The sequence below is a fragment of the Callorhinus ursinus genome, unplaced genomic scaffold, assembly GCF_003265705.2.
Source record: "Callorhinus ursinus isolate GAN/ISIS: 27379988/994484 unplaced genomic scaffold, GSC_fseal_2.0 scaffold29, whole genome shotgun sequence".
In the NCBI taxonomy this organism is placed as follows: Eukaryota; Metazoa; Chordata; class Mammalia; order Carnivora; family Otariidae; genus Callorhinus; species Callorhinus ursinus.
This window is the reverse complement of record NW_027397091.1, coordinates 1,328,064-1,351,883: the sequence shown is the minus strand read 5'-3', so window position 1 is coordinate 1,351,883 and position 23,820 is coordinate 1,328,064. Positions and strand designations below refer to the sequence as shown.

General features: G+C 41.7%; 1 protein-coding gene and 1 pseudogene across 4 annotated transcripts in view; one reads left to right on the top strand and one right to left on the bottom strand.

Moving 5' to 3' along the window:
* The window catches only part of ATRN (attractin), a 158,195-nt gene extending 136,904 nt beyond the window's left edge, over positions 1 to 21,291 (bottom strand). For all 4 annotated transcript variants that reach the window (XM_025875936.2, XM_025875937.2, XM_025875939.2 and 1 more), the window contains exon 1: positions 20,824 to 21,291. In XM_025875936.2, the coding sequence (XP_025731721.1) occupies positions 20,824 to 21,206 (383 nt within the window). In that variant the 5' untranslated portion in view covers positions 21,207 to 21,291. The remainder of the gene's footprint in view (positions 1 to 20,823) is intronic.
* Positions 11,500 to 11,629, top strand: LOC112827576 (U4 spliceosomal RNA; annotated as a pseudogene).
* Positions 21,292 to 23,820: the final 2,529 nt, after the last annotated feature.

The window sequence follows — 23,820 nt, the reverse complement described above, 5'->3', positions numbered from 1 at the left end:
ACTAAATATTTAAAAACTACACAGATAACTTGAATCAATGGTTGACAGTGTCTTTCTCCAGAGAAAACTTATATTTAGTTCTAGGAAGCGATAAAGATAGGAGCAGGTCTCCTTAATCCAATCAAGGACTGAGGTGATTTGAAAGCGGGCTTCAGCCTTTGTGAGAGCTAATCCTTAAGGTGTAGCCTATCCTTCAGAATTCCCAACTAAAAGCCTGGGGCGGTTTCCAATGCCCTTCTTTCTTTGCAGGCCCTGAACCCCAATTTTATCCCCCAACTCTGCATAACTACCAAAATCTCTACTTAGAATCTCAGCCTCTCTGCCACCACTTTGTTCAACCTCTTAGATGCACGTTTTAAATCAGCTAGTCACTCCAAAGGAAAAGCTCTACTGAAATTTGGCCTCACCCCTCTGAGCTTTCCTTCCCCAAAATACGGATCTCTCAAGTCCTCGCTGTCTGCTTTGCTCACTTTCCAAAGTCTTTAAACAGGTTTTTAAAAAAATATTTTCCAGTTTTTCCAGTTGTTCTCAGTTGGGAGTGTTGGTTTAGAAAAAGGTATTCTACCACTGATATCAGAAATCTCCCCAGTACTTTTGTGATAGGAAAAGATGTTCCAAGCTCATTTTATAGACTTCCTGGCTCCCCCTTTCCTCCCTTTTTCCAAGGTACCCTAGGTTCCTTCTAGTGGGAATTATTATTTAGAGAAGAGAGTATGGAACTAGAAATGTTTAATGCTGTTCAGGTGGGTTTCTGAGATTTTTTTAGTAGAGAGAACTAAGAAATACATTTTTTTAAAAAAGAAAATAGTGCCCAACTAGCACAGTTGGTACAGCACGTGACTCCTGATCTCAGGGTTGTGAGTTCAAGCCCCACACTGGGCATAAAGGCTACTTAAAAAAAATAAATAAATAAAATAAAAAAGAAAATACATCATGAGTTCATACTGAAAACTTTTTTTTTTAATGTCTTATTTATTTATTTATTTGACAGAGACAGAGCGAGAGAGGGAACACAAGCAGGGGGAGTGGGAGAGTTGGAGAAGCAGGCTTCCCGCTGAGCACAGAGCCGATCCTAGGACCCTGGGATCATGACCTGAGCCGAAGGCAGACGCTCAACCAACTGAGCCACCCAGGAGCCCCCTGATACTTCTGAGTCAAATTTAGGATCCCAGAATTCTTACCCAATTTCTCTGATTGTATCTCTTTTTCACACCAAAATCTATGGCCTCAATCCAATGTAACTATCTACTTGCTTACAACCTTACAACACATACCTCCAGAATAACAATACCAATATTATTACCAATTACTACAATTATCTGATTACTAAAACCAGCTTATAATATCTTTGCAGTGGGGTATATACTATTAGAAACTTACAGTCAAATTACTATGTTTCAAAGTCTCTTGAAATACTCTGTATGCTTCAGCCTCAAACTAATATATATTTAGGTTCACTTATTTCATTTTGCATTTGATTTTTTTGAATTGCTTTTATCCTCTCATTTTAATTTATTCTTGTTTTATAACGTGGTAAGGCATTTACATGATTCTAAAGCCTAATCCACAAAACGAAGTATATTCTAAGTCTAGATTCCATACCTATTTCTTCTACCCAATTCCCTCCCTCTCCTTAGAGTAACCATTTTTATTAGTTTCTGGTTTACCATTCCTTTGGTGGGTCTATGTATATACACAACAATATATATTTAGGCCCCTTTCTTTGAAAACTGGTACCGTACAATACCACTGTTCTGCTCTTTGCTTTTTTCATTAAACAATATATTCTCAAGATGACCACATAGCATATATAAAGACAGTCCTTGTTCCTTTTTATAGCTACTCCCTTTATAGTACTCCATTGCGTGGATATGCTGTATTTTACCTAAACAGTCCTCAAATGATCTGAGCCCTGACTAAACTGCTATTCAATTTTGCTTCATAATTTAAATTCACATAAAAATTCAAATGGTCTTACTGCGATGGCCAGATCAACTAATTTGCTGTTATTCTAGCCTTTGCTGTCACAGCTTTAAGCAAAGAAGCTAACCACACAAGCAAGAAGCAAAACACATTAACAAAGCCCCTGCTCAAACCCCTGATACAGAGTTCTGAACTAGAATATATATCAAAATCACCCAAGAGCTTTAAAAAACGCAAATGATGGGGCCCCAACACAAACTCCTGTCAGCTGGGATCTAGCATTGCACTACTGTCTTTAAAAACTCCACAAATGATTTTTAAGATTTTATTTGAGAGAAAGAGAGAGCATGCACGTGCACAAGTAGGGGGGAGGGGCAGAGAGAGAGGGAGCAGCAGAGTCTCTGCTGAGCAGGGAGCCAGATGTGGGGCTAGATCCCAGAATCACAACCTGAGCCAAAGGCAGACACTTAACCGACTGAGACACCCAGGCACCCCAACGATTCTAATACATATGACAAATTAAGAACAAACCTTCATATACGATCTTGGAATTTCTAGATGTTAAAGTAGCTGAATTTTTAGCACTGAAATACTGAAAATATTTCCACATTCCAAAGTTTTATCTTTAGTCAAAAATATTTTATCTAATTCCTTAAAATCAGAATACAATGAGGGGCACCTGGCTGGCTCAGTCGGTGGAGCATGTGACTCTTGATCTCGGGGTAGTGAGTTTGAGTCCCACACTGGGTGTAGAGATTACTTAAATAAATATTTTTTAAAAATACAATGAAAAAAGTTCATCATGAAAATTTATTCATACTAATGACCCTAACATGTAATGAATTAAGCATCTGTCCTAATTAAAAACAATAAATCTATAACTATAATAAATCATATAACACTACAAATGAGTGCTATATGCTTAAATGTTTAGGATACCGTACCATACTCATCCATGATGATAATTAAAACTACCACAAAATAACATGGCTCCCTTATATTTTTAAAAAACAATAAATCATCTACCTTGAAAGACTCAATGAACAGACAGTTCTCCAAAGAAGACATACAAATGGCCAATAGACACATGAAAAAAAGCTCCACACCACTTGGCATCAGGGAAATACAAATCAAAACCACAATGAAATACCATCACATACCAGTCAGAATGGCTAAAATTAACAAGACAGGAAACAACTAATATTGGTGAAGATGCAGAGAAAGGGGAACCCTCTTACACTGTTGGTGGGAATGCAAGCTGGTACAGCCACGCTAGAGAAACAGTATGGAGGTTCCTCAAGAAGTTAAAAATAGAGCTATCCTACAACCCAGCAATTGCACTACTAGGTATTTACCCCAAAGATACAAATGTAGTGATCCGAAGGGGCACCTGCACCCCAATGTTCATAGCAGCAATGTTCACAACAGCCAAACTGTGGAAAGAGCCGAGATGTCTATCAACAGATGAATGGATAAAGAAGACATGGTGTGTGTGTGTATATATATATATGTATATATATATATATATATATATATAAAACATGCAATGGAATATTACTCAGCCATCAGAAAGGATAAAAACTTACCATTTACATTGACGTGGATAGAACCAGAGAGTATTATGCTGAGCGAAATAGGTCAATCAGAGATTTATCATATGGTTTCACTCATTCGTGGACTATAATAAACAGCACAGAGGATCATAGAGGAAGGGAGGGAAAACTGAATGGGAAGTCATGAGAGAGGGAGAAAAACCACGAGAGACTCTTAACTGTGGGAAACAAACTGAGGGTTGCTGGAGGGGAGGTGGGCAGGGAGATGGGGTAATTGTGTGACGGGCATTAAGGAGGGCATGTGATGTGATGAGCACTAGGTGTTATACGCACTTGATGAATTACTGAACACTGTATCTGAAGCTAATGATGTACCATATGTTGGCTAACTGAATTTAAATAAAAAATTAAGTAAGTAAGTAACTTAAGGAAAAAAAAAGAAAGACTCAATAAAATCAAGGGACAATTCCTTCGCTCAAATCCTGGGCTCTGTCCTAGGAGTTGTCCTGGATCCAGTTCTCATTGATCCCCCTTACTAGTAATCACATCTGCATTCATGGCTTCACCTACCATCTATATGGTGGTAACTACTCAAGCTACATTTCCAACACAAAGCTAGACCCATGTTTCAGACAAATATTTCCTATGTCAAAAAATTAAATCAAATTAAAGTAAAAGAAACTTTCTTTTTCCCCAACATTTTGTCATCATGCACCCAATCTTTCAAAACTTATCAACTGTTCCTTTACCTCACCCCATTCATTCAGCCTACAAAACCACTGCCATTTTGTCCTTCTTCTATTCCCACTGCCACTGCCAATGCCCTTGTCCGAATTCTCCTCATCCAAGCTTGGTCTCCTGCAACATCCCAGCCTAGCTCCCTGAACTGATCAGTTCTCTACAGAACAATCTGTCATCTTCCTCAAAGGCCAATCTGATCATGTCAAACCTGTATGGAAACCTTTGCCCATCTTAATACTATATATAAGGTCCATGACAATCCAACCCCACCTTATCTCTTCTGCTCCATCTCTAGCTACTGCTCCCCTGACTGAGCAGCCCAAACTGCCATAATACTAATTGTCACACTCCTCCCTGAACTCACCGGTCCTTACGTCCCCATGCCTTCCCACATCCTATCTCTGTATCTTCCCTCCCTCTTGCTTCCCCACCTAGTAAACTCTTAATCACCCTTTCAGATCTCAGTTCAAATGTCCCTTGGAACTCTGGAAACTGTGCCCAATGTTTTTGACGCTGAGTGATGCCTTCTCTGTCTTCAGACTTATCATGTGGTCTGTTACTGATACAGAGAAACATCTCTGCCCATTAGGCAACCACCATTTTCTCAAGGACATATCTCATTCCCTTCTTTTTCTCCAGTGCCTAAAATATCACAGATGATCATGTAACATTTGCTGCCTAATGGGTAACAATATTAATTCCAGCAAAGTTCATAACAACAAAAATTCTCAAGCTCTTACTACCAGCAGCTTGCTACAAAGAAAGTCCAGGATAAACTCTTATATGTATCCATGGCATTCTAGAGAAAAGAGCAGTTCAGAAGCTAAAAGACTAGAGGTAGAACCTTTGTTCAAAGACATCTAAACACTGACTTGGCTCTATTCCCTCAGATGAGGAGGTGCTTTGTGGATGCCTAGTTTGGCTCAAGAACCAGGAAAGTCCAATAGTTTAAGTAAAGCATTGCCTTAAACATCCATATGAAAATTATTTGTACTATGTTTTGAATACAAATAGAAATGAAGGGGCGCCTGGCTGGCACAGTTGGTTAAGTGTCCAACTCTTGGTTTCAGCTCAGGTCTTGATCTCAGGGTCGTGAGATCAAGCCCCGCGTCGGGCTCTGCGCTCAGTGCAGAATCTGCTTAAGACTCTCTCTCCCACTCTATCTGCCCCTCCCCGCCCCCATGCTTCCTCACTCTCTTTCAAATAAGTAAATAAATTTTTAAAAAATAGAAATAAAAACCCAGAGCATAACAGAGTAGTGCAACAGCAAAAACTGAGAGTTCCAGAATCAACAAAACTCAACCCTGCAAAGAAACCAGGAGCCAAAAAATATGGCTCTGACACAAGCTATATTTGGCTCTGCTTTGTGTGGCCCCTTGTTTCTTACAGGTTTCTAGATACATTCTTAGCTAATAATTTGAAATATTAAGTTAATCTTCTGGGAGGAATATCTCTTCCCATTCAACTATAGTCCACCTGAGATGATAAAACAGCCCCATTCTCCTAGGCTCAAAATGTTGGTGTGACATCTGTTAGCTTCTTCCTCTATTTTATCCCCTTCATCAAATGTGTGACCAATTCATGGTACAATTGCCATCAAAGCCTTCCTTAGATTCATCCCTTCATCTCCATTCCCACTGCTATGCTCCACTCCGGCTATCTTCACAGCTTCAGAGACCTGACCACAAAGTCTACTAAACACCCCACAGCCAGAACATTCCTAGAGCACCGATGTCACCATGTTACTACCCTTGTCAAGTGTATACAATGACTGCACAGACAAGGTTTCTCAGGTTTACATTTACCAAAGGGGGAAAAAAAAGAATAAGATTTATACTGAATTTTGTCTCACTCCAGCAGTAAGTTTCATCATCCACAGATTTTTTTTAAAGTACCATCCATCTCAATAAGACATGCTTTTCCAATAAAAATCTACCTATTATGTTCAAATGTTATTTCTAAAATGTCCATTACATTTATATGGTTTGTTCAATGGTGCACTAAAAATAATCATAATGATTAGTTAATTCAGAAAAAACTCTTCACATAAGGTCTTATGGTAACATGAAACTGAAAAAAATTTCATTTAAATACTAATCCTCATTTTGAAGAGATGTAACATACTCAACTATCTTCAATATAGAAATATATTAGAATAAAATCCTAAGGCCAAAATACACATACACAAATTAGTGCGTGAAAACTGGCAAAATCTGAATAAGGCTGGTAAAACTGTATCAATGCCAATTTTCTGGTTGTGCTCTTATACTACTGTTATGCAAGTTGTTACCATTAAGAGAAACAGGTGAAAGGATAGGATATCTCTGTACTATTTCTTATAACCTTATGTGAATCTGCATTATCTCAAAATAAAACATTTAAAAAAATTATATAGGAAGATTTTAAAATATATTACAAAGTAATCAAAACAGGCTGGTACTGACAAAAGAATAGACAAACAGGTCAATGGAATATAACTGAGAGTCTAGAAATAAACCCACACATCTAGAGTCAATTGACAAGGGTATCAGGACCAGTCGATAGAGAAAAAATAGTCTCTTCAATAAATGTCACTGGAACAACCGGATATCCATATGCAAAATAATATAAAGTACCTACCTCACAGCATGTACAAAAATTAATTCAAAATGGATCAAAGACCAAAATGTAAGAGCTAAACCCATAAAACTCTTTTTTTTTTTTTTAAGATTTTATTTATTTTTTGACAGAGAGACAGCAAAAACTGAGGAACACAAGCAGGGGGAGTGGGAAAGGGAGAAGCAGACTTCCTGCTGAACAGGGAGCCCAATGTGGGGCTCGATCCCAGGACCCTGGGACCATGACCTGAGCCAAAGGCAGACGCCTAACAACTGAGCCATCCAGGCGCCCCTAAACCCATAAAACTCTTAAAACACAGACGTAAATCTTCATGATCTTGGATGTGTAAATGGTTTCTCAGACACTTAAAGCACAAGCAACCAAAGAAAAATTAGTTAAGTTAGACTTCACCAAAATTAAAAACTTTTGCTATGTCAAAAGACACTATCAAGGTTGTCTTCTTTTGTGAAAAACAACCAAAAAATTAGAAGAAATTATTTGCAAATCACATGTCTGATAATATCCAGAATATATAAAGAACACTTGCTTCTCAACAATAAAAACCTATATAAAAACCCAATATAACCTAATTTAAAAATGGGCAAAGGATCCGAGTAGACATTTCTCCAAAGACGTATAAATGGCCAATAAACACATGAAAATATACTCAAAATCAATAGACATTAAGGAAATGCAAATCAAAGCCATAATGGATACCAGCTACACTTACTAGGATGGCGTAAAAAACCACAGAAAATGTACTGGTGAGAATGTAAAGAAAATGGAACCCTCATAAACTGCTGGTAAGAATGTAACTGGTGTGGTCTCTGTGAAAAAAGTCTGGCATTTCTTCAAAAAGTAAAACACTGAAGGGTACCTGGGTGGCTCAGTCAGCTAAGCGTCGGACTCTTAATTTCGGCTCAGGTTATTAAAAAAAAAAACCCACGTCAGTCCTGTGCTGGGCCTGGAGTCTGTTTGGGATTCTCTCTCTGCCCCTTCCCGCCCCTCCCTCTCTCTCTTAAAAAAAAAAAGTAAAACACTGAGTTACCACATGACCCAGCAATTCCACTCCTAGGTATACACCCAAGAGACATACTCAGATGTCCACACAAAAACTCGTACATGAACATTCACAGCAGCATTATTCACCATAGCTAAAAGATGAAAACTACCTAAATGTCCATCAACTAAGATGTGGTTTATGCATACAATGGAATATTATTCAGCCACAAAAAGGAATGAAGTACTGATCCACGATGCAAAGATGAATCTTTCAAACATGCTAAGTAAAAGTCAGTCAAAACAATCACATATTGTATGATAACATCTACCCCATGTGATGTCTAGAATAGACAAATCCATAGACAGAAAGCTGAGTGGCTGTCATGGGTTGGGAGGAAGGAGGAATGGGAAGTGACTGCTAATAGGTACAGAGTTTCCACCAGGCATAATGAAAATATTCTGGAATTAGATGATGATGATGGTTACACAACTTTATGAATATACTAAAAGTCATTGAATTGTGCACTTTAAAGTGGTGAGCTTTATGACATGTGACATCTAAATCAGTGAGCAGAATTCATAACCCAGAAAAAAATTATAAAATTATATGGGGTTATTAGAATGAAAATAAGAATTTAAGCAAAAAAAAAGGAAGTGTAAAAATTGATTTAAAGAAGACTACTATTTTTTTTTTAAGATTTTATCTATTTATTTGATGGATGGAGAAGGAGAGATAGAGCATGAGCAGGGGGGAGGAGGCAGAGGGCAGAGGGAGAAGCAGGCTCCCCACTGAGCAGGGAGCCCAACACGACCTGATCCCAGGACACTCACATCATGACCTGAGCCGAAGGCAGAAGCTTAACTGACTGAGCCACCCAGATGCCCCTACACATGTAGGGGCATGTGTTAAAAAAAAAAAAAAAAAAAAAAAAACACATTTTTGGGTTTTTTTAAGATTTTATTTATTTATTTGACAGAGAGAGACAGAGCAAGAGAGGGAACACAAGCAGGGGGAGTGAGAGACGGAGAAGCAGGCTTCCCGCGGAGCAGAAAGCCCGATGTGGGGCTTGATCCCAGGACCCCGGGGTTCATGACCTGAGCCGAAGGCAGATGCTTAACGACTGAGCCACCCGGGAGCCCCCACATGTATTTTTTTAAATGAAGGGGAATGGTTATCAAATTGCTATGGACTTTGGATTCTACCTGATAAATTTTAAAAAATATATACTTTTTTTAGTAACTATTCTTTGCAACTATATAAATCCATTTTTAAAAAATGATATATGTCAACTGCCTATCAACCTAAAAGTATACAAGTAAAAAGAACCTTAAAATTATTTTGGAGGTGCTTCAAAAGTTTGAAGATAAGTACCCAAGATAAAAATCATACACAGGTGCACAAAGAAATATGTAAAGAATGTTAATTGTAGCAGTTTTTGTAACAGGACAAGTTGGAAAAATCTAAATGCCAGCCGGAGAATGGGTAAATAAACTGGAGTTCTATATTGAATACAGCTATGAATCAACTAGAGCTACATTTATCAATACAAACAAATCTCAAAAGCATTTAAAAATGGGGCTTTGAGTGGAAAAAAAAGCATGTATAGAATAGTTACTTTTTATGAAGTCTGAAAACATGATCTTGTTTTTAGAAATAAGACTGTGTATCTGTAATAAAAGTAGAAACGTGCAAGGGAAATAACAAACATCAACTTCACCATACTAATTACCTCTGGGGGAAGAGGGTAAGGGGAACAGGATCAGGGAGGAATAACACAGGGACTTTGGTTGTTACCCATAACATTTTATATTATATAACTTAATATCATTATATCATAAAAATAATATTAATATGAAGTAAATTCAGCAAAGGTAGGTTGTAGGGACACAGATGTTCATTTTATTACTCTTCGTATCTCTTCCATAAGCTTGAAATGTTTCATATTAAAAGGAAGTTAAAGTTAGCCCAGAAACTGAGCCAGCACCAAACATAATTGCTTTAAAGCAATCATTTAGGGATGCCTGGGTGGCTCAGTTGTTTAAATGTCTTCCTTCAGCTCAGGTCATGATCCCAGGGTCCTAGTCGAGTCCTGCAACGGGGTCCCTGCTCAGAGAGAAGCCTGCTTCTCCCTCTGCCTCTGCCTGCCATTCCCCCTGCTTGTGCTCTCTCTCTTCCCCTGACAAATAAATAAATAAAATCTTTTAAAAATAATATTAATAATAATAATAAAAATAAAGCAACCATCATGGTTGGTCAGTATTTCTCAACCAGTGGTCCAAAAGATGTTCTGATTAAAAGACAGTACTAGCATCTACTAAAAGAGAAGCATAGAACACAATACTTAAATACACATTGCAAAAGGGCATAAAAGAAATCTAATTCTGCAAATTTGCCTCAAGATCATCTTGCCAAACCTTCTGATCAAAATCCTTGTATAGCTTTGCAAGATGTCTCTAGTACTTCAAAAAACAATGTTAAAAGGGGAAAATTAAGTGACAATTATAGTGAATCTGGCCTTTCTGCTCAATTTTGAAAAAGCCATCCACACAGGAAAGATGCTATCTGCAGAGAAATGCTTACAAATAGCTGGAAACCACTATCATTTTATGATTTAGAAACAAAATACCAAAAAAAATTTCTAAGACATAATTTTTAAAGCACAAATGCATAAATACGAAACATGAGGACAGAAAAGTCTATTTCTATAGCAGAGTCTGATTCAATATCTATTGTAATATAAATTCAATCCAAAATTAGGTGTCATTTCTTTGTCTATAAATCATGCTTTTCCTTACAAAATTAATTCAAAATACATTAAACAACATGTACCACATGTTAAGCAGGGAAAAGGTTAAATTTTTCTTTTAATATTGTGAATACCATTACAAATTATATTTAAAATGTACATTATAGTTTTTATTAAGAAATTACTTTTTAATCGATTTAAAATCATCTTATCAAAAATGGGATACTTTTTGAAAAAGATTATTTTTTAATTCCTAAAGGAGTCCACAAGATTGTACATTTTTGTGAAGGGATGTGTGAATCAAAAAATATAGGAAACACTCGTCAAGAAAGGTGACTTATACGTCTCTTAACAGCACCTGATACAGTCCCAGCCCCTAATGCTTATAGGCTTATGAGTAAACAAATTAGAAAATTCTTAATTAGAATGCAAAAAGGACCATGAGGAATTAACTGGAAAATTCATTCAACTTATAACTGTATACTATTAATGTCAAATTCAAAAAAAAAAAAGATAAACAGGCAAGTCAGCCATGACTAAAATTAACTTCTGTAAGTGCAAGAGAATTCTAGATGAGTAAACATGTAAATAAATAGCTAGAACTAAACTTCGCTCACAATGTTAACTTGAAAAAACAGAAAACTTAAGAGAATTAAAAACTGAGAGACTAAGGGGCGCCTGGGTGGCCCAGTTGGTCGAGCACTGGACTCTTGGTTTCAGCTCAGGTCATGATCTCAGGGTCGTGAGATGGAGCCCCAATTTGGGCTCCATGCTTGGCTGGGAGTCCGCCGGAGGTTCTCTCCCTCTCTCTGCCCCTCCCCGCTGCTCACATGTGTGTGCTTGCTCTCTCTCTCTCTAATAAATAAACAAATCTTTAAAAAAATTGAGAGAATAAAATCGAACCATGGTCTCAAGTGCTGAAAAAAAAGCATTCAAGCTTTGCACAGTGGCACTATCGTAGCCAAAGAGGTTTATCTAAGGCGCGATCATTGCTAATTGAAAACTTTTCCCAAGAAAAGCATTCAAAGGAAGAAGACATCCATAAAATGCTAAGAAAGACAAATGCAAAACAAATAGGAGAAAGCCACCCTCAAAAGGGAAAATGAGACAACATCTGGCTAATTATAAAGGGTTAGTCTGAAAGTACAGGGAGAAGAGGGGAGCAGAAGGAAGAGTCACAAACTGAAGAATGAGATTAGTATATGGTATATGGATGGGGCTCACTTTTGCCACACTGCACTGGAGAAATCACAAAGTGAGAAAAAGTATAAGCGAGAAACATAGACCAAGCAGCTGATAAATTTCCCAACACAAATACTCTGAAAAGTACAACAGTGGTTTCATTTCAGTTTTAAAAATCAGATTGTGTTAAAGAGAAAAACCAGTAGGATTTCTGTTCAACCACAGTACCAGCTATCTACTTCTGTATTTAATACTCAAGATAAACATAACCTATAAATTTATTAAGTCAGCTCATCATATTTAGAAAAAACTGTTTTGATCATATGTACTCTGTTTTTCTCCTATATATTTAACCATCCTCTACACTGTAGTAAATAAAAAGCCTACCTTGGGAAACTTTCACAGAGGTAAAGCTTAAATGTCAGGTATCTGCTGTCAAACATATACCTTGTGCAATTCTATTAACACATCAGGCTCAATTTTTCTTTTTACTTAGTAAAGATATTTTTACCTTTTCAAACAAGTAAACTCTATCTTCTAGGAATCAGCAAAAAAGTTTATTGTGTAACATTTTACATAGTTAAGTTTTTATCCAATATAACATAATTTCATACCATATATGCATGTGTTTTGTTGATTCCTCCCATAATTCTATTCCCCTCATTGAAAACTCAGGGGACAAATCACTGCCATTCAGTGACCTGTCCCTAGCGCTAGACTGAAACTCAGTATCGTGCAGTCCTCATCGCAGTAATCTCAAAGAGCCAGCATAATGCATTCTACAAAGTGGGACCCTCACAACCCCTAGGAATGACTGAGTGAATTCCTGGTAAACCGGGGGACTGGCATTTCATTACTTGATACAGTATTTTCCAGAGCATTCCCAATTTTTATCACCAACACTTATTGAGTATTCACCAAATGGCAGGTTCTAGGACTATGCAGGGGTGTCACTGTTTTTACCTGCCCAGCATGGGCCCCACTTTTCTGGTACAGTATGTGTGTGTTCCCTTCTCTTTTCCTGCTCCCTTTCTCAGTCCATGCCACTTATTCCATCTAATGGAACTGGACCTCACATTCCAGCTCCACAGCAGGTACTCAAGTCAGGTCTGATGAATCAGGACATTCCCATGACCCAAACACAGAGATTGCTTCAGTAAAGGACAAGGGACCAGTGAGATTCTCAGCATTCCTTACTTGCAACAAGCTTCTAAGAAAGGGTCATTCTTTTCCAGTGGAGGATGCTAAGCCAGTTTGATTTAACTTCTGGAGACACCATCTGAAGACAGCCTGCCTGAGAATGAGGCCAGCAGAGCACAGATCAAAGCTAAGAGATGGAGGGAAAGAAACCAAGTGGTCCCCTGGATCCAGCCACACACAGAGCCAACAATATCCCCCTGACTTTTCTGTCACATGAACCAATAAATCTCTCCTGTCTTTTTTCTCTTAAGCTTGTCTGAGTTGGGTGTCTGTCACTAAATGAACCTCGACAGAAACTGTATCCAATACAATTTACAAATACAAATTAATGAGCTCTCAAATGGGAAGTTGGCTAAATAGAGCTGAGGTATAGAGTAGTGAGAACAGCCTCATTCCCAGGGGGAAGCTGGTAATCTGAGTTATGCAGTATCAAAGAAACAAGCTAAAACTATTGCCTGTGGTAACTTAGGGTTCAGATGTGTCCATCAACATTGGAAAACTAAGAGACTTGGCAGAAAAATGTCAGGAATTTAGACCATGTTATCGATTCTAAGAGAATACGGCTCAAACTCCCCAGTACAGAATATGAAGACTTTCATGATTCAGGCCTATGTTCCTCTGCATGTTAGGAGTTGTTCTATATTGTAAGGAACAGGAAATCCAACCGTAACTGGCTTAAGAGAAACATGGACTGCAGCATCTCACAGAACTGAAAGGTACAGCTTCGGTTAATGTTTGATCCAGAGATCCAGAAAAGTCATCAGGTCTCCAGTTCCATTTTTCTGACATCCTCCCACTTCTAGAAGTTACTCTGACCACAGGTGGGCTCCTATCACAACAACGCTACCTATAACAATTCTCGGTTTTATACCCTTAGCACACAAAGCAGAAGACGACAAAGCATCTCCTTCATAAACATCCAGAGGAGACAGGTATCCAGTAAGTCCCAAGATTCACTTTGACTGAGTCAGCTTAGATCACATGCCTACCTCAAAACAATCATTATAACCAGAGGCTGGAATGCCCTGATGGCTTAGCCCAGGTCAAGGATGCATCCTGAGGTTGGAAGGTGATGGGAAAGGAAGAGGGAAGACCCTTATCACCTTCCAGTCTCACACCTTTCCAACTCATTCCTCATAAGTTATGCTCCAACAACATCCATCTATATTCAGTTCTCTAAGTGCTGTGGGTTGAATTGTATCCCACAAAAAGCTATGTTGAAGTCCTAGCCCTCAGTACCTGGAAATGTGACCTTATTTGGAAACAGCCTTTGCAGATGATCAAACTAAGATGAAGTCATACTCATATGTCCAACATGACTGGCGTCCTCACAACAGAAGAAACGCATGGGGAGAGTACCGCGCGAGTTTGAAGTGATGGAAGCAGAGACAAAAGTCATGCATGTACAAGCCAAGGAACGCTAAGGGTGCTGGCAATTCCAGCAGCTGAGAGAAAGGCACGGAACAGATTCTCCCTTAGAGCTTTCAGAGAGAACGTGGCCCTGCTGACACTTTATTTCAGGCTTGTGACCTCCAGAACTGTAAGAGATTAAATTTCTGTTGGTTTAAACTACAGTTTGTGGTACTTTGTTACAACAAACCTAGGAAACCAATACACTTAAGTAAGTATGATAGCCCGTGATTCTTTGCCTTTGGACACTCTCTTTTCTCCTTCTGGAATGCCCATTTCTCCCAGATGGTCTATTCACACTAAACCTCAAATCTGCCCAAATGGTCTCTTCTTTGTGATGCCTTCCACCACAGCCCTCAAAAGAGTTAGTGTCTCAAAAAAAAAGTTAGTGTCTCCACCACATCTTAGTCCAGCACCACATATTGCTTGCATTTTTATTATTAAATTCTAATTGTGCACAGAGCTGTCTTCCCTTCGGAATTATGAGCTCTCCAATGGGAAAGCAAGGCCTGATTCTTACCCACCTTCATATCCTCAAGGCAGTCCACGGTACCTAACACATAATAATCACCCAAAAGCTATCTATGAATTGAAGAGGCTGATGACTCATCTCAAAAAAAAGATAATGGGTATGATTTCAGAGAATTGGCTATTATAGATTATAGAGAACTGAAGATGGGCCTTGAGGTAGAATCTACATAAGTAGAAAAGAAAGAATATGGGGGCAGGGAGGAGGAAAGGTGTTAAATTTAGCAAATATGGAGAAAAACTACAAAGTAGAAGAATTTGGGTAGGGAGAAAGGAATGTGTATGGGGCAGTGGGAGCCTTCTGTTGAGGGTCATTTTACAGGTAATAAGAGGAGTAAGGGAAAAAAAAAGGTTTCTCAGCAAGACAGTTGCACATGTTTTCAGGGGATTTCTATGACAAAGTGTAGAATGGACTCTGGAGGTGCAAGAGACCAGTCAGGGCACAGGAGAGGCAGCTGAGCAAGGTGAAGGGCCAGGTGCTCTAGGATGGCGGCAGCAAGAGTGGAAAGGAACACAATTTTAAGACTTTAGAGAAGAAAGAATAAACAGAAAGAGCAAAGGATTACCCCTATGTTTTGACCTTTGGTTATCCACAAAGGATTTACTACTGAAATAAGGGAGGATAAAGGGAAAGACTATTCTTTTCAAGGAGGATAAAAGTTTGTCTCAGATGGTTTACTATGTGGTGACAGTAAAACATCCCCAAAATGATGCCCAGCGAACAGTAGACAATGAAGTTCATGAGATTTATGAGGACAAAAGACAGATATGGCAGTTACATGGGTAAAGATGACTTTTTTCATTCTTTCATCCAACAAATATTTATTGCACACCATGCCCTAGGCACTGTTCTAGGCTCTGGGAATAGAACAAGCAAAACTGATAGAAATCCCTGCCCTCGTGGAGCTTATATTCTACTGGGGAAAACAGACAATTTGATTCATGAACATAAATTTAAGGCTTTAGGTTAATACTACTATAAAACCTCTCCAAAATTTTTTTTTTTACTTTTCTTTTTTCAAATTTTATTTTCCAGAATTTTCATTTCACTGGTTATAGGTATTTATGTCCTTGCCAGTAGCCAAACAGGTTTGAGTTAAGGTTTTGTTTTGTTTTTTTTAATGCTGGCTTTAGTGTTGTAATAAATCTATTTTTCCTCCTTTGTTTCTTAATCTGTTTCTCAATGGCACTAGGCAGCCCTTCCAAAGAATGTTCATAAATTGTGACTGGACTCAAGAGAAAATGAGAAGCCAAATGGTACACTGGAAAGCAAGAGAGTGGGAATTAATAAGGCCTGAATTCAAATCCCAGTCCAGTTTTTCACAGGTTGTATGAGATGGTGCAAGTTACTCAGTATCTCCAAGCTTTAATTCACCCGTGAAATGGGAATAACTTCACTCTAAGGATTAAAAGGAGTAATTTCTAAAAGGCACTTGACACAACACCTAGGAAAAAACGGAGAAATGCTGGTGGCAGCTAGTGTTGGGGCCATTACTACCACCATTATTCCATATGCCAGGAACAAAACAGATGCTTAATAAATGCCTACTTCTTTCCTTATTCTAGAGAAGGTACGTTCTTAACATCCAGCATACTTATAAGGCTCCCATTCACTAGGCTACTCTAGTCTATCCTCCCAAACTTCTGATGATAGCAGGAACGTAGAAGAATTAAATGCATATTAATTTCATAAATGGACTTAATATCTTTATTTCTAATTTGATGGAATGTATTTATCATCTGAAGAAAAACCTCCATGGTGATGTCACAAGAAGAATGATCACTGAATTGGGCGCCTGGGTGGCTCAGTTGGTTGGGCGACTGCCTTTGGCTCAGGTCATGATCCTGGAGTCCTGGGATCGAGTCCCACATCGGGCTCCCTGCTCGGCAGGGAGTCTGCTTCTCCCTCTGACTCTCCCCCCCTCATGTGCTCTCTCTCTCTCTCTCAAATAAATAAAATCTTTAAAAAAAAAAAAAAAAGAATGATCACTGAATTATAAACAGTAACATAAAAATGAATGAAACTGGCACTGCTTTAGAATTGTCCACCAGGGCGCCTGGGTGGCTCAGTCCGTTAAGCATCTGCCTTCGGCTCAGGTCATGATCCCGGGGTCCTGGGATCAAGTCCCACATCAGGCTCTCTGCTCAGCTGGAGTCCGCTTCTCTCTCTCCCTCTCTCTCTCTCAAATAAATAAATGGAATCTTTAAAAAAAAAAAAGAAAAGAAATTGTCCACCAAAGATTCCATAGTTACTTTTACTAAACTGACATCAATAATATTCTCCTCTGTAATAATCATTTCTGTAGTACCTTTCATTTGGAAAAAAATTAAGTGATTTTCTAACCACAACCATACACTAATATAAATTTTATAGAACACCCTCAGAGTTCTCCAGAAAATTAAATGACATGATGTATATGAAAATGTTTGACCAGATCCCTGACATATACTATGCATTCGGTGATAACTCTGGGGAGATCAAATCCTCTTATTATCCTACACTCCTTTCAATTACTAGAAAAGACCTTCTAACAACAATTATAACACAGGATTTATGGAACTAAAAAGATTTAAAAACACACTGCGCCTTGATGCAGTGTTCTGGTATGGAATCCATACCAGAAAGGTATTCATTTGAATGTCTCTTCGTTTAATAACAAAGAGGTCTGTGAGTTAAATCAAGATACGTACCACTATAATCAAAACCAACATTTCAGTCTTCCCTAAAATAATCCTTCCACTAACAGTTTAATGAAAGTTTTTTTTAAAAGGCCAGAGACATTAAGTTCCTCTTACTTTCATTTTTTAAAAATGCAAATTCCAGAAGCGCACAAAATATACTGAAATTATCAGGACCAAAGTCCTAACGGTTTGCCCAGGAAAGAGCACTGCCACCAGCTTGAAGCTGCTCCACTGGAGCATCCGCGACAACCAGGGGAGCCCCTTCACTCATGAATGACACCATCTGAGACAACCAGTGTCAGGCCTGCTTATTCCCCACAACAAGTGGCTCCTCTCCGATCCTCTGGATGAGAGAGAGACCTGCTCTTTCTCCCTGGCTGTGTCCCTCTATACCTGGACGACTCCAACACTTACACCTGTCCTGCCAAGTGGATACCCTGACAGCACCTAACCTCAGCGTGTAGAAAACTGCTCCTCCTGTGTCCCTGTGTCCGGTAAGGTATTACTATCCTCTCAGTCACCCAAGATAGGATTTAGTTTTCTTTCCCTCACCATCCCCCTCCCTTCCCCAGAACAAACCAGTTTCAAAGCAAGACCTGTCTTTTACCTCTGCAATATCACCTAGCACCCACCCTGCCTCCATTCCCACAACCTATCCTAGGCTCTCGTTACTGCCGCCCTGACCCAGTTGCCCACCACCTCTCATGCTTACAATGAGTCCACCCGCTCTGACCAGTACAGACAGACTGATCTTGCTATGCATGTTCCTCCACACCCTGTGGGCCCCCACTGCCTTCCATGGCATTCCAGATTCTCAGAACTTAAAGGGTTCTCATCTGACACAACAGTCCATTCACTTGCTTTTAGAAGCGCCTCAAATTCAAAATACTCTGGCCTTATTACCTTCAAGGCCATTCCTGCTCTGGCTCCCATCTAAAAGCCTGTAATGTCATGAAAATGTGAATTAACTGCGCCATTCCACTGCTCAAGAGCTAAAGGTCAAAATTCTCAACCCAACCTAGAGGGCTTCACATGGCCTGGCCCCTGCCTACCTCCAGTTTTGCCATGCTCCCATTTGCTCTCTGCTTCAGCTATCTGGCCTTCTCTTCAGCTTGCCATGATGCCCCTCATCCCCAAGCCTCTGTACATGCCGGCCCCTTAGCACCCCACCCCTCATGTAGGTAGTGCTATTCTACTTCTCAGATCTCAACTCAAAAGTCACTGAGCCACTAGCCTTAACATTCCAAACTAAGTCACGTCCTCTGCTTGCCCTCTCCTTTGCCTCCATAGCCCCAGGCAAAATACTAATAAGTTGATTATTAAATTTCTTATTCCCAAGCTAGCATGTAAGCTCCACAAGAGCAGGACTGTGTCGGTCTTGTTTGCCACTTGTATCTTACAATTTACCCCAGGGCAGCCCTCAATAAATATGTGCAGGCTAATGTAATGCATATACCAGAACACCTTACTTACAGCTGTAAGTTAAGTTACAACCCAAGACGCACTACACGCTGATCATGAAACCACTTGGTTTCTCCATAACAATACAGTAAGTGCTCAGCTCCTCAATGTTCTCTGAGTTCCCCTGAAGAACTGACACTGAGTCTAAATTCTACCATTCCAAACCTCCCTCTCACAACTCTCTTCTCTTCCGTATACCCTCGTACCAGCAAAACTTTACTTTCTGGTCTCCACAATTTTGTTTACAATTTTCCTCCCATCTGGAATTTTTTTTCCCAGCTACACAGTTCCAAATCCTACTTGCTTCAAACGCTCAAATCCAATGTCACTTTCTCCTTGAAGTCTTCCTTGCATTCCCCCAGCTAGTCACAACCTCCCTCCCTGAATTCCCACAGGTTCTCCATTGTGCCCCATTCAGGTCAGATCAAATGTCACTTCAAATGAGAGGTTTCTCCTAAAGTTACTCACTGGTTATAATTCTCTATCAGGCCGTCCTGTTTTATTTTCTTGACAGCACTGTTACCTGAAATTTTCTTGTTCGTTTATTCCTTTATTTATTTGCTTATTTACTTATTAACTGCCTATCTCCCCCCTCCCGCCTAGACTGTAAGATCCCTGAGAGGAGGGACCCAGGCTGCCTGGGTCTCGGTATTTCCCCACTCCTCCACAGCTGACATCAAAAATGTTTAGTAAAGGGCGCCTGGGTGGCTCAGTTGGTTAAGCGACTGCCTTCGGCTCAGGTCATGATCCTGGAGTCCCGGGATCGAGTCCCGCATCGGGCTCCCTGCTCGGCAGGGAGTCCGCTTCGCCCTCTGACCCTCCCCCCTCTCATGTGCGCTCTCTCTCTCTCTCTCATTCTCTCTCTCTCAAATAAATAAAATTTTTTTAAAAAAACGTTTAGTAAAATCTGCCAAAGGCATGAATGACTCTGTAGTCCTTATGACTAGGGTCATTTGTGTACCTATCTTTCTCTTGCTGTATTCCAAACTCCATGTGGACTAGGCCAAAGTCTGGCTAATCTACTTGTTCATGCGTATTACCTAGAAATCCTTCCACAACTGAAGCAAATAACAGATGACTCTTAATTAATGAATTAATGATTTCTCCAGGAGGTACTGTCCCAAACCAGGCCAACTCAGAACTCCATATTCTCCAGAAATCAGGGCAAACAGGAACCTCCTTCTATGCCCTCTCCACCCTGTTCCAATCAGCCGCCTCTGGTGAGCTTCAAAAGGCTCGTTTCCTCACTTTCCTCTAGCCAACAACCACTGATTCTTCTATCTCTGGTATCTCACAATCCTGATCTACCCTTTCCCTTCTATCTTCAGCCAACAAATCACTTCCAGGGCCCTGTTTCTTCGGAGTACCCTACATCTCCAACGAGTCCGGGAACTCCTCAGGCCCTAGGGAACAAGGGGATGTTAAAAGGAAGTGTTTAAGTAAGACTAGCTCGTCTTTTCTTGTACACCTCGTTTATCCAAAAGAGGCCCAGTTTCAGGGACTGGCTTTAATACTCTTTGGGACCCCGAGCTTTCTTCTCCTGTACCCGCCGCACCCAAACCTCTCTGGGGTGCCTCCACCCTTGCCTCGAATCTTTTCATCTTTCAGTTCAAGAAGACCCTAGGCCAGAGACGATGATCTCCTCGGAAGCAAAGGGTCCTCAAACACCGTGGGGCGGCCCTATCCTCCCCACTTTCTGTCCGGCATCTGCCTCCGGCCTGGAACCATCTCGTGCTGCCTGCCCATAGCCTCAGTCTCCCTCTGGGCCCGACCCTCCAACATCACCCCCCACTTACCTGAAGCGGCCCCCGCAGTGCTGGCATTGCTCGCCCACCCAGCCAGCGGGGCAGACGCACTGGCCGGTGCCAGGGTTGCAGCGGCCGCCGTTGACACAGGGTCGGTCACATTCCTTGGCCTCGGCTACGGCTGAGCCCGACACCGCCGCCGCCGCCGCCGCGGCCTCGGCCGCCCAGGGCAGCAGCAGCGGCGGCGCAAGCAGCAGCAGCAGCGGCAGCAACCGCCGCCGCGAGAGGCGCAGCCCGGCCCCCAGCCCCGGCCTCCCAGCCCCGGTCGCGTCCCAGTGCCGGCGCTGTCCGCCGTTCCTGTCGGCAGGCGTTGTCGTCGCCGCCGTCCTCTTCCTCAGCCTTGCCTGAGTGGCCGCCGCCGCCGCCACCACCATCTTCCCGGGGCTGAGACGGCGCCCCGCGAACACATACACACACACCGCACGGCCGGCTCCGCTTTGCCTGGCCGTGCGGGGCGGGGCTGTGCGGACGGTGGCTCGGGCGGTCAATCCTGAGGGCGGGGCCAGAGCGGCGCGGCAGGCGGGGCGACGCGTGCGTGCGTGGGCGGGGCGCGGCGCGGGTTGGCTCTCGTCCCGCACGCTCGGCCCAGGAGGCGGGTGTCTGGCCCTGGGTCTGCGGGTTGATGAGACCCCCGCCTGCCTCGGGTTCAAGGCGCCTTAGCGCTCCAGTGCTCGTCCCGCGGCCCGGCGGTGACAGGTTAGCATCCTCTTCCGGTTGGCTGCTTGGGAGCCGTCCGCTCCGCTGGGCAAGCCGGCCGTGTTGAGCACTGCCCTCCCGGAGACCCCGGCATCACCGCTCTGCTCCGACTCTACCTGCGGGGCAGAAAGGGCCTAGGAGCTTCGTCGTGGTGTGTACCGTGGTGTGCGGTACTGTAGAAAAGAGTGCTGTGTTCCAGCCTCCGCTTTCTCCTCTGTAAAGGAGGGATAACGAAGTAACACGTGTGTTAAGAACCCAGCGCCTAAGCCATGCGCAATAAATGCCTAATAGAAAGACACACACAGCCCGGCCTTTCTTGATTCAGGCTGATCCAGTGGCCGACCAGATCCCCCACCTTTAATAATGTAGAGGAAGTTTGGGGTTACCTTACTCCCCACTATTTGTTCTCAAACATCTCTGAAGAGAAGCCAATATAAAATTAGGAATTGGGGCACCCTCAGCCCACACACATCTGCTCCTAGACACGTTCTTGTCAGGTAGTCTTACTTTGGTGGCCCCACTGAAACATGCCTCTTCACGGTATAACCTTATGGGGTCATCGACCCTGGAACCTGGACTGGACCTGTGACTCGATTTAACCAATGGAAGAATGTGGCAGAAGTGACTGCCAATTTCAGAGATGAGCTTTGAGAATACCGGGTAACCTTGATTTCGAGCTCTTGATAATCCTGAGCTGCTCCCCTTCTTCCACCTTGCTGTAGAAAGATGGCACACAGAGACCACATGGAGAGGGAAAGACCCTGAGACTACTTGGAGGAAAAGTAAGGACCCAGTTATCACCAAGAACTGAGGTCCCGGGCACATGAACCTGATGAACCTATTCCAGCTGAGGGACCAGTCATTGAGGGGAGAAGCCATCTAGGTTGTCCCAGCTATCTGTGCTGTTCCTCATTACCTAAAACAGAGGTAAGTCTTTCCTACTGTGCCTTTTCCAAAATCCTGAGAAATGATAAATTGGCTGCTGGTTTAAACCTCTAAGTTTTCAAGAGGTTTGTTATTCAGCGATAGATAACCAGAACATTGTCTGACACAAGCCTTGTGTGGTGAAGAATATTCCTGTAGCAGTTACCTCAGAGTTTGAGCACCCTGCAGTCCCTGGGAAACAAAGAAATCCCCTCCATATACTTGTGGAGAGTTTCAGCTTTACCTTAGAACACAGAATTCTGATTCTAGGATATACCCCCACACTCATGTCCAGGTCCTGACCTACCTTACTGTGCAGTCACTTCAAGACTGGTGAAGCTTAGCAGCACCCCAGCCTCACCCCCAGCTCTCCACCCACACATCCTTCCTATTCCTTTGTGAAATGTATTGTTTGGCCTAGGCCCTACCACTGGCATTCTGGTTTGCAGGTGGTTTTGGCTACAGTGTTCTACAAGGGCTGTATAGGATGAGGTAGGGAAATGGAAGACATGGCCCTACCGTCTGGCAAGGACCCTGTCAGATGGAGGTGGCTTACATGAAGCCGTGGCCTGGCTTCAGGCGGCACTGCTGCCCCTACTCCTCTAGGCCAGAAGTGGAACCAATCTTTTCCTTCATTCCCCACAGCAAAACTGAACCCAGACTATGAAGTTTCACATAATTTTACCAACACTCAGGGATAACAGAAAACAGTTTGCATCCACAGAGCAGCAATATGGCTGCCTTAGAACCTTGCTGCAGCAGATGTTTTCTCTCTTCTTTAATCTACTCCCTTCTCTGGTTCTCTTTCCTTAGCCCTGTTTTGCTCAAATTATCTTGCCTTAAAAAACAAACAAAATCTTACCTTGACCTATGAAGGGAAATATTGCTATCTTCTTTCTCCTTTAATGTTGTTGTCAAAGAGTCCCCTGCACTTTATACTTCTGCATAGTGGATTAAAGATGGCTGATTCGAGTCCCTGTTCAGGCACCAAATGCACCTTTTGGGGCACCTGGATAGCACAGTCAGTTAAGCGTCTGACTCTTGATTTTGGCTCAGGTCATGATCTCAGGGTTGTGAGATGGAACCCTGCATTGGGCTCTGTGCTGGGCATGGAGCCTGCTTAAGATTCTCTCTCTTCCTCCCTCCCTCTCCTCCTCCCCACCCCCTCTCTCTCCCTCTCTTAAAGAAAAATATATGTATATAAGTCTGTAAATTGTTTTGCACTCCTTCCATGGAGAGATGGGGACTAATTTACCCCACTCCTTCAATATAGGCTGGTCTTAGTGTTTGCTGAACCAATAGACTGTGATGGAAGTGATACACTGGAACTTCTGAGTCTAGATCCAAGAAGTTTTGCCACTTTTTGAG